The 15212-nt window shown below is 46.0% G+C and overlaps 1 protein-coding gene across 1 annotated transcript in view; it reads right to left on the reverse strand.

Moving 5' to 3' along the window:
• Window positions 1-754: 754 nt before the first annotated feature.
• ASMT (acetylserotonin O-methyltransferase) overlaps window positions 755-15212 on the reverse strand; it is a 29036-nt gene continuing 14578 nt past the window's right edge. The window contains exons 2-8 of the mRNA XM_047847392.1: window positions 6913-7087; window positions 6093-6222; window positions 3898-3966; window positions 2980-3098; window positions 2233-2373; window positions 1674-1796; window positions 755-1239 (exon numbers count right to left, since the gene is read on the reverse strand). Coding sequence (XP_047703348.1) covers window positions 1007-1239; window positions 1674-1796; window positions 2233-2373; window positions 2980-3098; window positions 3898-3966; window positions 6093-6222; window positions 6913-7087 — 990 coding nt within the window. The 3' untranslated portion in view covers window positions 755-1006. The remainder of the gene's footprint in view (window positions 1240-1673; window positions 1797-2232; window positions 2374-2979; window positions 3099-3897; window positions 3967-6092; window positions 6223-6912; window positions 7088-15212) is intronic.

A 15212-nucleotide genomic window follows, 5' to 3' on the forward strand; every position in this document is an offset into this window, starting at 1 on the left:
ACAGCTTAAACGTGTATAATTTTGTCAATTATAGTGTCAGAAAGCTGGAAATGAAATAGAATACAATACAATAGAATAGAATAGAGTAGAATAGAAAAGAAGAATAGAATTGGATACAACAGAAGAGAGAATAAAATAGAATAGAATAGAATAGAGAACACAATAGAATGAGGTATAACGGAATAGAGAATAGAACAGAACAGAATAGAACAGAATACAGGATATGATAGGATCGAATAGAATAGAATAGAATAGAATAGAATAGAATAGAACAGAATAGAATAGAACAGAACAGAATAGAATGGAACAGAATATAGAATAGGATAGGATCGAATAGAACAGAATAGAATTGTATATAACAGAATAGAGAATAGAATAGAATAGAATAGAATAGAATAGAATAGAACAGAATAGAATAGAACAGAACAGAATAGAATGGAACAGAATATAGAATAGGATAGGATCGAATAGAACAGAATAGAATTGTATATAACAGAATAGAGAATAGAATAGAATAGAATAGAATAGAATAGAACAGAATAGAATAGAACAGAACAGAATAGAATGGAACAGAATATAGAATAGGATAGGATCGAATAGAACAGAATAGAATTGTATATAACAGAATAGAGAATAGAATAGAATAGAATAGAATAGAATAGAACAGAATAGAATAGAACAGAACAGAATAGAATGGAACAGAATATAGAATAGGATAGGATCAAATAGAACAGAATAGAATTGTATATAACAGAATAGAGAATAGAATAGAATAGAATAGAATAGAATAGAATAGAATAGAATAGAATAGAATGAATAGAATAGCACAGAACAGAATACAGGCTAGGGTAGGATAGGGCAGAATAGAACAAAGCACAACAAAGCAAAATGCACCGAGCGATGCACATCCCACAACCGTGAGCAGAGACCCCCAGTCCCTTGTCAAGCCCCCCAAACGAGGAAGCCCACGGAGGTCGCCCTTTTCGGGGGTGCTCGGATCGGGCTGCTAGCTGCAGCCGGCAGGGAGCCCCGTCCTGCCTAGGATGGCATCGTACAGGCCCCCGGTCCTCCTGTACTGCACGTCCCGGAAGCCAGCAGGGCCCAGGAGCGCGAGGTACTGGGCAGGGGTCCTCTCCCGGCCCTCTGTCTGCACGAGCATGTTCAGCGAGTAGAGCTGTGTGGTCAGAGGGCCCCGGCCGTCCGCGTCCAGGAGGCTTTCAATCACCAGGACAGCGCCCCCTGTCACGGGGACAGGCGGCCGTGAGCAAGGGACAGGGACGGGCCGGCCTGAGGACCCCCCCCCTCTCCTCCCCGGCTCCTGTCCAAGCCCCCAGCCCCTCTGAGTCCCCTGCCGCCCTGGGTGCCTTATGCCCTCATCGGGGCCCGCACCCGACGCCCCCTGACCCCCCGGGGCACCAGCCAGGTCTCCACCAGGCAGGAGAAGAGCGTGTGCACAAAGCGACCCCCGCCCGGCCACACGGGGGGGTCCAACCAGGAGAGAGCTGTGCACCATGAGAGCCTTCGACTTCCCGCGGATTGAAGGGTGATGCGTCACAGGACGGGTATGCACGCCGCGGGGGTTCAATGAATGGCTTGACCCAAACGAGACCGCGGCAACACGGCCCCCTGAACAGGGTCCCCACTCTGTGCGGACACGTGGCCCCAAGAGCTACCTGGTTTGCAGGCCCGACGGATCCTCGCCAGCAAACGGGCACATCGCGCGTCGCTCCAGTCGTGCAGGACCCTCGCCAGGACGTAGAGCTCTGCCTCCGGAAGGGGGTCTTTGAAGAAATCTCCTGCGGCACGGGCAGGTGGCCTGGGGTCAGCGCACGACTCAGCCCCGCCGGGCGAAAACGGCACCCAGCATGGCAAGGTCACCTGGGCCGTGGCACACGGTCCCCAGGGGTTCCCAGCTGCGACCCCAAAACCCAGCCCTGGTGCAGAAAAGTCGGCACGGTGTTTGGGGCCCCTCTCTGTCCCTCCGTCCTTCGGACGCGGGACACGGTTTCCATTTCCATCTTCTTTGCGAAGGTCACGAGCACACAGGTCCCTAAGCACGGATTTCAGGGCGCCCCAGCCAACCGGTCGGAGGCTCCCATCGCGGATGCCCTGGGCCGTAGAGGGTCGACCGCACGGCCGGATCGCGTCCCAAGCCTAAGACTGACAGGTCCCGAGCGGCCTGGGGGCGCGTCCCCGGGTCCCTGTGCACACGCACAGCACAGGCGAACCCACCTTCCCAGAAGCGAATGCGGTCGTCCTCCAGGAATGAGAAGTGCTCCTTGGCCGCGCGCACGACATCGGGGGTGTCGAAGACGGTGACCCGACACCCAGGGTACAGGGCCGTGCACTCCTTGGCCAGAGCCCCGGAGCAGCCTGCAGGTGACCGGGGACAGACGACGGGCCCCTCGATGCATCCGGGACCACACCCCAGGCAGCTCGGCCCAAACCGGCGAGCCTCCAACCTGCCCCCAGAACCTGCGCCTCCCGGGGGCTGGTGCTCAGTGACGCCGGCTCGGACGCGAACGCAGCGCACCGCGGTGAGGGCAAGAGCGTTTGCTCAAAAGGCACAGAGGGTCGGCCGACCCTCGCTGCTAACGCCTGGACCTCAGCTGAGCCCCACGTCCGTACCCTGTGTGGACAGGACAGCCCCCCGGCCAGGTCCCGGACCGTGTTCCGCGTGCACCTGCAGGCACCTGGGAAGCTCACCCCCTCAACTTTCCGGCCCCGCTGAGCCAGGCCGCGTCTGCACCTGCGTGGCCCGTGCACGGGCGGGATCGGCGTCCCTGGGAGCACAGATTGTGGGTCCCGCCCGCAGGCCCCGGGTCAGAGCCACAGAGGGCAGGTTGTGCTCGGGGAGGAGCTGACGTCCCCACAGGTGCACGGAACGGGACGCTTCCGCCCCGACCCTCAGTGGGACTCCCACCGTATTGCCTCGCGGGCTCGCAGGGCCCCAGTCCCGCGCGTGGCGCCCCCGCTCACCGCCGACGTCGCAGATGAGCCGGAACGGAGACAGGTCGAAGGCCTCCAGCACCGCTCTCCCGCTGACGCTCCAGACGTCCTGCAGACCGCGCATGAACTGCACACGCTCGCCCTCCGACCTGCACGCAAAACCGGCTCGTCAAGGCCACGCCACAGCCCGTGCGCCCATCGCGGACAAGGCAGGGCTCCGAGCAACCAGCCGTGCGCCACAGACAGGTCGGGAAGGCGCGCGTGCGGGCATCGATGTGTGCGCCTCCCGGACAGCGCGTGCTGTCGGGAGCCCCTGCTCGGCCGCCCAGCAAACCCACCTGAGGTCACCTGCTGTGGGGCTCAATGTCATGGTCCTTGGTCTCTGGAAGACACTCTGGGGGCCCATTGCCACCAGAACCGGGGTTCTGCTGGTTTGAATTCAGGGAGCTCAGGAAGGTGTCCCACACCCCATGTGACAGGTCATTGGGTGCACGCACCCTCGGGCAGTGGCCCCAAACAGCGGGAGCCGGGGGACATGGGGACAAGGGTGGCCATAGAAGCAGGGGTCTTGGAAGGACAAGAGGCGAGTGGAGGCACAGCCCAGAGGACTTCCCAGCCCCCTGCCTGTCCTTCTTTCCCGGCCGTTAGCCACCCGGGAACCCTGGAAACAGCCACTGGGGCATCAGCAGCTCAGAACTTCAACACCAGACCCCACGTCCACACCACACCCGTGTTCAGCCTGGAGCGAACCCACTACCTGCTCAGGAAACTCACCAGCACAGACATCACAGCAGCAAAGTCGGCTGCTTTTTTTTGCTTTGTTTTGTTTTGTTTTGTTTTGTTTTAAGTATCAACTTGCTTGTGTTTGGCTCTGTTGGAACATGGATTCAGCCCCGCGAGGATGTGTGACGTAAACGTCATCCTGTAAGCGGCCACGTGGGGCATTACCTGTAGATGGCCGTGAAGAGTTCGTTGGAGGGAACCCCAAACGCCTCCTGGTACTGGTTCTTGCCGTCCCTGCAAACAGGCAGGACGCGGTCACCCAGGGCCTGACACAGTCGGGAAACCAGCAGGCACACACAAGGGGTCGAACTTCCCACCTCCCGTCACAGACAGAACACACAGGGACAGAACTCAGTGACCAAACGTGGGCACGGACCCCCTTCTGGTGCGGAACACACGCATGTCCAGGGCCACGGGCCACACGTGTAGCCTGGCTTTGCCGTGTGAGCGAGGAGGGACAGAATCTAACGACCGCATAAAGGGAGCAGGAAGTGATGTGCGATTGGGCGACGCTGGGGCCAGAGGACTTGTCGGCCGCCATCTGGGGACAGAAGGGCCCATGCTACGCTATTACCAAGGCCTATCAGTATCTGTCACGTGTCTATACCTATTCATCAATATCTGTCTATTAATATCTATCAATATCTATCTACTATTGATCTACCTCCCTATCCATGCATCCATCCATCACATGTATGTATGTATGTATGTATGTATGTATCATCTATCCATCCATCCATCTACCCATCCATCCATCATGTCTGTCTGTGTATCTATCTACCTACCCATCCATCCATCATGTCTATCTATCATCTATCTATCTATCTATCTATCTATCCATCCATCCATGTACCCATCCATCCATCATGTCTGTCTGTCTATCTATCTATCTACCCATCTATCCATGATGTCTGTCTATCTATCTATCCATCCATCCATCCATCTACCCATACATCATATGTATGTATGTATCTATCTATCTATCTATCTATCTATCCATCCACCCATCCATCCATCCATCCATTAATCCATCCATCCATCCATCCATCCACCCATGCATCTATCCGTATATCTTGTCTATCTATCTATCTATCTATCTATCTATCTATCTATCTATCTATCTATCTATCCATCCACCCACCCATGCACCTACCCATATATCTTGTCTGTCTATCTATCTATCTATCTATCTATCTATCTATCTATCTATCTATCCATCCATCCAGGTACCCATCCATCCATCATGTCTGTCTGTCTATCTATCTACCCATCTATCCATGATGTCTGTCTATCTATCTATCCATCCATCCATCCATCTACCCATACATCATATCTATGTATCTATGTATCTATGTATCTATCTATCTATCTATCCATCCATCCATCCATCCATCCACCCATGCATCTATCTGTATATCTTGTCTATCTATCTATCTATCTATCTATCTATCCATCCACCCATGCACCTACCCATATATCTTGTCTATCTATCTATCTATCTATCTATCTATCTATCTATCCATCCACCCACCCATCCATCCATCCATCCACCCATGCATCTATCCGTATATCTTGTCTATCTATCTATCTATCTATCTATCTATCTATCTATCTATCCATTCACCCATCCATTATATCTATCTATCTATCTATCCATCCACCCATCCATCCATCCATCCATCCATCCATCCACCCATGCAACTATCCATATATCTTGTCTATCTATCTATCTATCTATCTATCTATCTATCTATCTATCCATCCATCCCTATATCTATCCATGATCCATCATATCGATGTATCTAGCTATCCATCCACACATCCATGTATCTATTATCTACCCACCTACCCACCCATCTGTCTATGTCAGCAGTTTCCACTTGCAGGTGATTCTGTCCCCAAGAGGCACTTGAAATGTCGGGACATTTTTTTAATTATCATAATTGGAATGATTGTACCAACACATGGTGGGAGAAGACCAGGGATGCTGCTCAACTCCCTGCACAGCCCAGGACACCCCACCTCAGAGTCTGGTCCAGCCACAGACGCCCCCAGTGCCAACCCCAAGAATAGTTGTGGGAGCAGTATCTTATTGTACACCCCCTTCCCCACTTTGCTTCCTCAGCCCAAGGCCCTTTCCCTGGGCACCACTGAAGGTCAAGGACTTATCAGGACAGATTAGCACTACGTGAATTATGTCGGTTAGGACCAGGGGGTTTCTCACACCTGCTCTGGACCCCAGACCCAGCAGGGTTCCATTTGATTCTAAGGGAAAGTTGGCAGTTCAACTGCACAGATGCCCTGAAACCAGCCTGCAGGGAACCCTGGGTCCCCGTCCACGCCTCCGACCCTTCACCCACCTCACGGCCTGGGCTAGGTGGCCCCAGCACAGGTACGTCGTCCTGGCCAGGTACAGAAGCATGTTGCCCTGGTACTTGGGACTGGCCTTGACCAGGTAGGTGCTGGAGAGCTCTGTGTTTTGATATAAAGCTGCAAAGAAACACAAAGAAAAGGTTGGATTCTAAGTCACTGTCATACGCCCAGAGGCCACCGTGCAGCTTTGAGGCAAGTCCCGGCTGCGAGCTACCCCATCCCTGCACGTCTGTAAATGGCCAATCCGGTGCCTGAGCGTGCGTCCTTGTCTCCTGTCCTGGGAACCGGGGTTCATGAATCTCCCGTCCTAAAAATGGACAGAACGAGCAACATACAGCTAAAATCTTGAATTTTGCCAAGTTAGGGCATTAAAAGCAAAACAGAACCCACCATCACCACATTTCATAAGAGAAAAGCCATCTCAACACCAAAATATATAACATCCTATCGAATGGCAACTCTTTAACGGGATAGATTTAGTTTGATTGAAAATTAGTCCCTTGTGGGTGCTTTCCCCCCATTTTTTGCTTGCTCACTGGATAACTCGTGAGGGTAGCAATGCATGCACCAGCCCTTGGAGACCCCTAGAATGCGGTCAGCAAAGTACAGCCTGGGCAGTAAATGTGGCCCACTGCTTGTGTTTGTAAATAAAGTTTTATTGAAATCCAGGCACGCCCGCTCATTTACATAAAGCCTCCGTGAGCCCAAAGCTGCTTCAACATGTCCTACACGGCTGGAAATACTTATTCTCTGGTTCCTCACGGGAAAATTGTGCCGCGTACGTATTGAAATGCCAAGCCGGCTTACCTTTTCCTCTGCTCGTCTCCAGCTGAAGCAGCTTCAGGGACACGCAGGTGTCCAGCAGGAGCCGTGTCCCATGGGAGCTGGTGCCCAGACGCACAGCCACTGCTTCGGAGCCCAGGGGCTCCGGGGACTCGGAGAGGAGGTCAAACACACCCAGCTCACAGGCGGCAAACAGAACCTCGGAAACAAGGGGCCAGCGGTGAGCGAGCGTCCTGGGGACCACACTCACAGAAGCGCGGGGAGGCAGGGATGTGAGTTCAGAGGACACAGTGCTGCCATGGAGAACGCTATGGCAGTTCCTTAAAAACTCAGATGCAACAGTTGTGGAAACCAGGAGTTCTGCTTCTGCGTGTGGACTCCAAGGAATTCTAAGTGGACCTTGGAAAAGACACTTGTGGTTCCGTGCTCACTGGAGCGTTGTCCACGGGAGCCAAGATGTGGAAGAACCAAGTGTCCACGGATGGATGGAAGGATAAGCAGACTGTGGTCCATGCACACAGTGGACTATTCTGCAGGCTTGAAAAGGAAGGACATTCTGCACCTGCTACCACGTGCATGGACCTTGGGGACATGATGCTCAGTGACATAAGCCAGACACAGAAGGACAGATCCTGTGTGATCCCACGTATATGGCGTCCCTAGAGGAGTCTCATCCATAGAGACAGAGACTAGATGGTGGAGACAGGGGCTGGGGACGGGGACGGGGAGTCAGTGGTTCATGGGGACACAGCTTCAGTTTAGGAAGATGGAAAGTTCTGGAGACAGATGGTGGTGATAAGTGCAAAACAGTGTGAATGGGCTCAGAGCCACAGGTCTGTGCATGCAAAACAATTAAAACAGTGAACTTTGTGGTATTTCTATTTTAAAACAATAACATTTTCAAAAAAATTAAAAATTAAAAAAATGTTTAAAAATAAAAAAAATAACATTGTCAAATTAAATTTTAAATTGAAACCTCCATTAATTTTTTAAATTGAAAACAAAAAAAGTGTTTAAACAGAACTTACACAAATATTTGAATATGTTAAATTAATATTTTAAATACTAAGGTATTTAAATATTTAGACTAGAGTACATAAAACAAATAAAATAAATAAAATTTGAATAAATATTTTAAACAGAACAGAATCTAGTACATGAAACAAATAAATAAAATATAAAATTTCACTCGGGCTTTGTCTCCCTCTGTTTCAAAAATAAATAAGCATTTAAAAAAATTAAAAAAAAAAGGGGGGCGCCTGGGTGGCTCAGTCGGTTAAGCGTCCAACTTTGGCTCAGGTCACAATCTCGCGGGTTCGTGGGTTCGAGCCCCACATCAGGCTCTGTGCTGACAGCTCAGAGCTTGGAACCTGCTTCAGATTCTGCGTCTCCCTCTCTCTCTGCCCCACCCTGACTCGCACTCTGTCTCAAAAATAAATAAACATTAAAAAAAACTAAAAATAAATAAATAAATAAATAAAACTAATTAAAATATAAAGTAAAGTAAGATGAAATAAAGAAAAGAAAAAATTAAGTTAAATTTAAATACAAAATAAGGAACAGGGAAAATAAATTAGAATAAAATAAAACAAATAAATAAAATAAAATAAAATAAAGTGTAATAAAATAAAATAAATAAAATAAAACATAAGAAAACAAAATAAAATAAAATAAAATAAAATGGAATGAAATAAAACAAAACAAAATAAAATAAAATAGAATAGAATAAAATGAAATAAAATAAAATGAAATGTAATGAAATAAAATAAAACAAAGCAAAACAAAACAAAATAAAATATAATGAAATGAAATATAATAAAATAAATAAAATAAAATAAAACATAAAACAAAACAAAGCAAAATAACATAAAATATAATGAAATGAAATATAATAAGATAAATAAAATAAAACAAAACAAAATACAATGAAATGAAATAAAGTAAAATGAAATGAAATAAAACAAAACAAAATGAAACAAAATAACATAAAATTAAATATAATGAAATGAAATGAAATAAAATATAATAAAATAAAATAAAACAAAATAAAACATAGCAAAACAAAACAAAATAAAATAAAACAAAATAAAATAAAACAAAACAAAATAAAATAAAACAAAACAAAATAAAATAAAACAAAAAATAAAAGAAAAGAAAATAAAACAATATAAAACAAAATAAAACAAAAAATAAAGTAAAATAAAACAAAGCAAAACAAAATAAAATAAAACAAAAAATGAAATAAAATAAAACAAAATAAAATAAAATAAAACATGGCAAAACGATGGGGCGCCTGGCTGGCGCAGTCGGTTGAGCATCCGACTTCAGCCAGGTCAAGATCTCGCGGCCCGTGAGTTCGAGCCCCGAGTCAGGCTCTGGGCTGATGGCTCAGAGCCTGGAGCCTGTTTCCGATTCTGTGTCTCCCTCTCTCTCTGTCCCTCCCCCGTTCATGCTCTGTCTCTCTCTGTCCCAAAAATAAATAAACGTTGAAAAAAAAAAAAATTAAAAAAAAAGAAAAAAAAAAAAACACATAGCAAAACGAAACAAAATAAAATAAAACAAAAAATAAAACAAAATAAAAGAAAAGAAAAAATAAAGTAAAATAAAACAAAACAAAAGAAAATAAAACAAAAGAAAATAAAACAATATAAAACAAAAAACAAAAAATAAAATAAAACAAAAGAAAACTATATAAAACAAAATAAAACAAAAAATAAAATAAAACAATATAAAACAAAATAAAACAAAAACAAAACAAAACAAATAAAAAATAAAAGAAAACAAAATAAAATAAAGTAAAATAAAGTAGAATAAAACAAGGTAAAACAAAAAATAAAATAAAATAAAACAAAACAAAACAAAAAATAAAAGAAAACAAAATAAAATAAAGTAAAATAAAGTAGAATAAAACAAGGTAAAACAAAAAATAAAATAAAACAAAACAAAATAAAAAATAAAAGAAAACAAAATAAAAGAAAATAAAATAAAGTAAAGTAAAATAAAGTAGAATAAAACAAGGTAAAACAAAAAATAAAATAAAATAAAACAAAACAAAACAAAACAAAATAAAAAATAAAAGAAAACAAAATAAAGTAAAATAAAGTAGAATAAAACAAGGTAAAACAAAAAACGAAACAAAACCAAACCAAATACGAATCCGCTTCCACTGTGCTCTCGGGTAGCACCTGTTCCTGCCGCTGGGGGCGCTGTGGGGTCGCCCAGCTGTCCAGGGTGTCGCCATCCAGCGGACAGGTTGGTCCTCAGGGCGGGCGGGGGCCAGGGCTGGCGGGCGGGCGGCCCGGAGCAAGCAGGGCGCGACGAGCCCCTCCCGCGGCTGGGCAGCCCGCAAGGGGGCGCCCGAGCGAGCGGCTCTGGGGTACCGCCTCCCGCCGTCCCCCCCACCCCCACCCCCACCCCCACCCCGTCTGGCTCCACAAGATGCTCAACAAAGCGCCCCCCGCCTGCCCCGCCGTCGGGCCCCGAACAGCATCGCCCCGCAAAGCAACAGCCTGGGACCCGTCCCGGCGAAGACGCAGCGTCAGAAGGAAGCCCCGCGCCCCAAAGAGGAGGACACGCGACGGCCGGGGACACACAGAGGCACGTGCACGGCCACGTGGCCTTCCCACAGCTTCACCCTTTGCGCCCGACTCTTGGCAGCGACCCTCGCTGCAAGGGGGCCTCCGAGCCGCGACGCCTGTCGCTTACGGGGTGCCCACGGCTCCGTGTGGGGACCTTCACAGCTCGCGCCTGCAAGTGATGCGCAAAGTCTTCCAAGAACCGGCAAATCATCATCGCGTTGTGCTTTTCCCTCTTGCACAGTGTTTCGCATGGCTGCAGGGTCGGGGCGACCGCGCTGACCGTGGCCACTCGCGTCCCACGTGGGCAGATGGCCCTTGGAGACAGGCGCGACCCACAGCATGGTCACGGCACACGCATGACGAGCGCCGGCTCCGCACGTGCCTGGACGTGAAGAGCGGCAGGTCCGCCTGCGTCCAACGCGACCGTCGAGGCGACAGTTTCCTCCCGCGCTGAGCTCGCTGCGCACAGCCCCAAAGATGCACGCGGCCCGAGGGGACCGGGGGCCTGTCGTCAGGCTGTGTTAACTCGTACCCTGTGATGAGGGTCCTACCAAGTGTTATCCGTGAAGCCAGGGCTCCCGGACCTCAGCACGGCTGCCATCGGGGGCCGGAAGACCCTCTGGGCCCGGGCGTGCTGTGCACCGTGGGGCGATGGGCAACGTCTCTGGTCTCCACCTGCCACAGGCCAGGGGCGCCCCCGTCCCGGCTGTGACAACCAAAAACGCGCCCCGACACTGCCAACAGTCTCCTGGGGGTAAGGCCCCTGGAGTAAAGTTCTATCCGTTTACCGACAAGCTCTATCTATAAAATCCCGTTAAAATCATACTAAATCTGCGCGAGTTTGTATGGTTAGTGCTCTGTTATAGTTACACCGCCTCTTACTTGATTGAGGTTGTATCCCCTGTTGTCACCCTTTCATTACTTGGTATTCTACTAAGGTTGTGTTAACTAGTCCCGTGCAAAGGTTGTCCTAACTCCCCCTGTACTGAGGTTGTTGTGTTAACTCTCCCTGTACAAAGGTTGTGCTCACACTCCATGTACTAAAGTTGTGTTAATTCTCCCTGTACTAAAATTGTGTACTCAAATTGTACAAAGGTTGTGGTAACTCTCCCTGTACAAAGGTTGTTGTATTAACTCTCCCTGTACTAAGGTTGTGTGAACTCTCTGTACTAAGGTTGTGTGAACTCTCCCGGTACGAACGTTGTGTTAACACTCCCTGTACCAAAATTGTGTTAACTCTCCCTATACTAAGGTTATGTTAACTCTCCTTCTACTAAGGTTGTTGTGATAACTCTCCCTGTACGAAGGTTGTGTTAACACTCCATGTACTAAGGTTGTGTTAATTCTCCCTGTACTAAAATTGTGTACTAAAATTGTACAAAGGTTGTAGTAACTCTCCCTGTACAAAGGTTGTTGTGTTAACTCTCTGTACTAAGGTTGTGTTAACTCTCCCCCTACAAAGCTTGTGTTAACTCTCCCTGTACTAACATTGTGTTAACTCTCCCTGTACGAAGATTATGTTAACTCTCCCTGTACGAAGGATGTATTAACACTCCCTGTACTAAAATTGTGTTAACTCTCCCTATACTAAGGTTATGTTAACTCTCCTTGTACTAAGGTTGTTGTGTTAACTCTCCCTGTATGAACCTTATTGTCTTAACTCTCCCTGTACGAAGGTTGTGTTAACTCTCCCTGTACGAAGGTTGCTGTGTTAAGTCTCCACATACAAAGCTTGTCTTAACTCTCTCTGAGCTAAGGTTGTGTTAATTCTCTTTGTGCTAAGGTTGTGTTAACTCTCCCTGAACTAATGTTGTTGTGTTAACTCTCCCTGTACTAAAGTGATATTAACTCTTCCTGTTTGAAGGTTGTTGTGTTAAGTCTCCCTCTACGAAGGTTGTTGTGTTAACTCTCCCTGTAAAATGGTTGTGTTAACTCTCCCTGTAAAATGGTTGTGTTAACTTTCCCTGTAAAATGGTTGTGTTAACTCTCCCTGTACTAAGGTTGTGTTAACTCTCCCTGTAAAAAGGTTGTTGTGTTAACTCTCCCTGTATAAGATTGTGTTAACTCTCCCTTTACTGAGATTGCTGTGTTAACTCTCACTGTACTAAGGTGCTGTTAAATCTCCCTGGACTAACGTTGTGTTAACTCTCCCTATATGAAGCTTGTTGTCTTAACTCTCCCTATAAAAAGGATGTGTTAAGTCTCCCTGTATGAATGTTGTTGTGTTAACTCCCCCTGTACTAAGATTTTGTTAACTCTCCCTGTACAAAGATTGTTGTGCTAACTCTCCCTGTACAAAGGTGGTTGTATTAATTCTCCCTGTATGAAGGCTGTTGTGTTAACTCTCCCTGTACTAAGGTTGTGTTAACTCTCCCTGTACGAAGGTTGTTGTGTTAAGTCTCCCTGTACAAATGTGTTAACTCTCTCATTGCTTAGGTTGTGTTAACTCCCTCTGTGCTAGGTTTGTTTTAACTCTCCCTGTGCTAGGGTTGTTTTAACTCTCCCCGTACTACAGTTGTTGTGTTAACTCTCCCTGTAAAAAGGTGGTCTTAACTCTCCCTGTACTAAGGTTGTTGTGTTAACTCTCCCTGTACTAAGATTTTGTTAACTCTCCTTCTACTAAGGTTGTGTTAACTATCCCTGTGCTAAGGTTGTTGCGTTAAATCTCGCTGTACTAAGGTTGTGTTAACTCTCCCTGTACTAAGGTTGTTGTGTTAACTCTCCCTGTACTAGATTGTGTTAACTATCCCTGTACAAATGTTGTGTTAACTCTCCCTGTGCTAAGGTTGTGTTAACTCTCCCTGTACTAAGATTGTTGTGTTAAGTCTACCTATACAAATGTTGTGTTAACTCTCTCATTGCTTAGGTTGTATTAAATCTCTCTGTGCTAAGTTTGTGTTAAATCTCCATGTGCTAAGGTTGTGTTAACTCTCTCTGTGCTAAGATTGCGTGAATTCTCCCTGAAATAAGGTTGTTGTGTTAACTGTCCCTGTACTAAGGTTCTATTAACTCTCCTGGTACTAAGGTGCTGTTAACTCTCCCTGTATTAAGGTTGTGTTAACTCTCCCCGTCTAATGTTCTGTTAACTCTCCCCGTTTGAAGCTTGATGCCTTAACTCTCCCTATACGAAGGTTGTTGTGTAAAGTCTCCAGATACAAAGATTGTGTTAACTATCCCTGTACTAAGATTGTTGTGTTAATTCTCCCTTTACTAAGGTTGGTGTGTTAACTCTCCCTGTACTAAGTTTGTTGTGTTAACTCACACTTAGTTAATGTTGTGTTAATGCTCCCTGTATGAAGGTTGTGTTAACTCTCCCTGTACTAATATTGTGTTAATTCTCCCTGTACTTATGTTAACTCTCCCTGTACTAAAGTTGTTAACTCCCTGTACGAAAGTTGTGTTAACTCTCCCTGTATGAAGAATGTTGTGTTAAGTCTACCTGTACAGAGATTGTGTTAACTCTCCCTGTACTAAGGTTGTGTTAAATCACCCTGTATGAAGCTTGTTGTCTTAACTCTCCCTGTCTGAAAGTTGTGTTAACTCTCCCTGTATGAAGGTTGTTGTGTTAAGTCCCAGTACAAAGGTTGTGTTAACTCTCTCTGTGCTAAGATTGTGTGAATTCTCCCTGAAATAAGGCTGTTGTGTTCACTCTTCCTGTATTAAGGTTGTTTTGTTAAGTCTCCCTGTAAGAGTATTGCTGTGTTAACTCTCCCTGTAAAAAGGTTGTGTTAACTCTCCCCATAAAATGGTTGTTTTTTTTAACTCCACCTGTACTAAGGTTGCGTTAACTCTCCCTATACTAAGGTTGCTGTGTTAACTCTCCCCATACTAAGGTTCTGTTAACTCTCCCAGTACTAAGTTTCTGTTAACTCTCCCTGTATTAAGGTTGTATTAACTCTCCCCATCTAATGTTCTGTTAACTCTCCCTGTATGAAGCTTGATGCCTTAACACCTAACCCTGTATGAAGGTTGTGCTCACACTCCATGTACTAAAGTTGTGTTAATTCTCCCTGTACTAAAATTGTACAAAGGTTGTGGTAACTCTCCCTGTACAAAGGTTGTTGTATTAACTCTCCCTGTACTAAGGTTGTGTGAACTCTCTGTACTAAGGTTGTGTGAACTCTCCCGGTACGAAGGTTGTGTTAACACTCCCTGTACTAAAATTGTGTTAACGCTCCCTATACTAAGGTTATGTTAACTTTCCTTGTACTAAGGTTGTTGTGTTAACTCTCCCTTTATGAACCTTATTGTCTTAACTCTCCCTGTACGAAGGTTGTGTTAGCTCTTGCTGTACTAAGGTTGTTATGTTAGCTCTCCATGTACTAGATTGTGTTAACTATCCCTGTACAAATGTTGTGTTAACTCTCCCTGTGCTAAGGTTGTGTTAACTCTCCCTGTACTAAGATTTTTGTGTTAAGTCTACCTATACAAATGTTTTGTTAACTCTCTCATTGCTTAGGTTGTATTAAATCTCTCTGTGCTAAGTTTGTGTTAAATCTCCATGTGCTAAGGTTGTGTTAACTCTCCCTGTACTAAGATTGTTGTGTTAATTCTCCCTTTACTAAGGTTGGTGTGTTAACTCTCTCTGTACTAAGTTTGTTGTGTTAACTCACACTGTACTAAGGTGGTGTTAACGCTCCCTGTAAGAAGGTTGTTGTGTTAACTCTCCCTGTACTAAGATTGTTGTGTTAATTCTCCCTTTACTAAGGTTGGTGTGTTAACTCTCCCTGTACTAAGTTTGTTGTG

Source organism: Prionailurus viverrinus, unplaced genomic scaffold (assembly GCF_022837055.1).
Source record: "Prionailurus viverrinus isolate Anna unplaced genomic scaffold, UM_Priviv_1.0 scaffold_48, whole genome shotgun sequence".
NCBI lineage: Eukaryota > Metazoa > Chordata > Mammalia > Carnivora > Felidae > Prionailurus > Prionailurus viverrinus.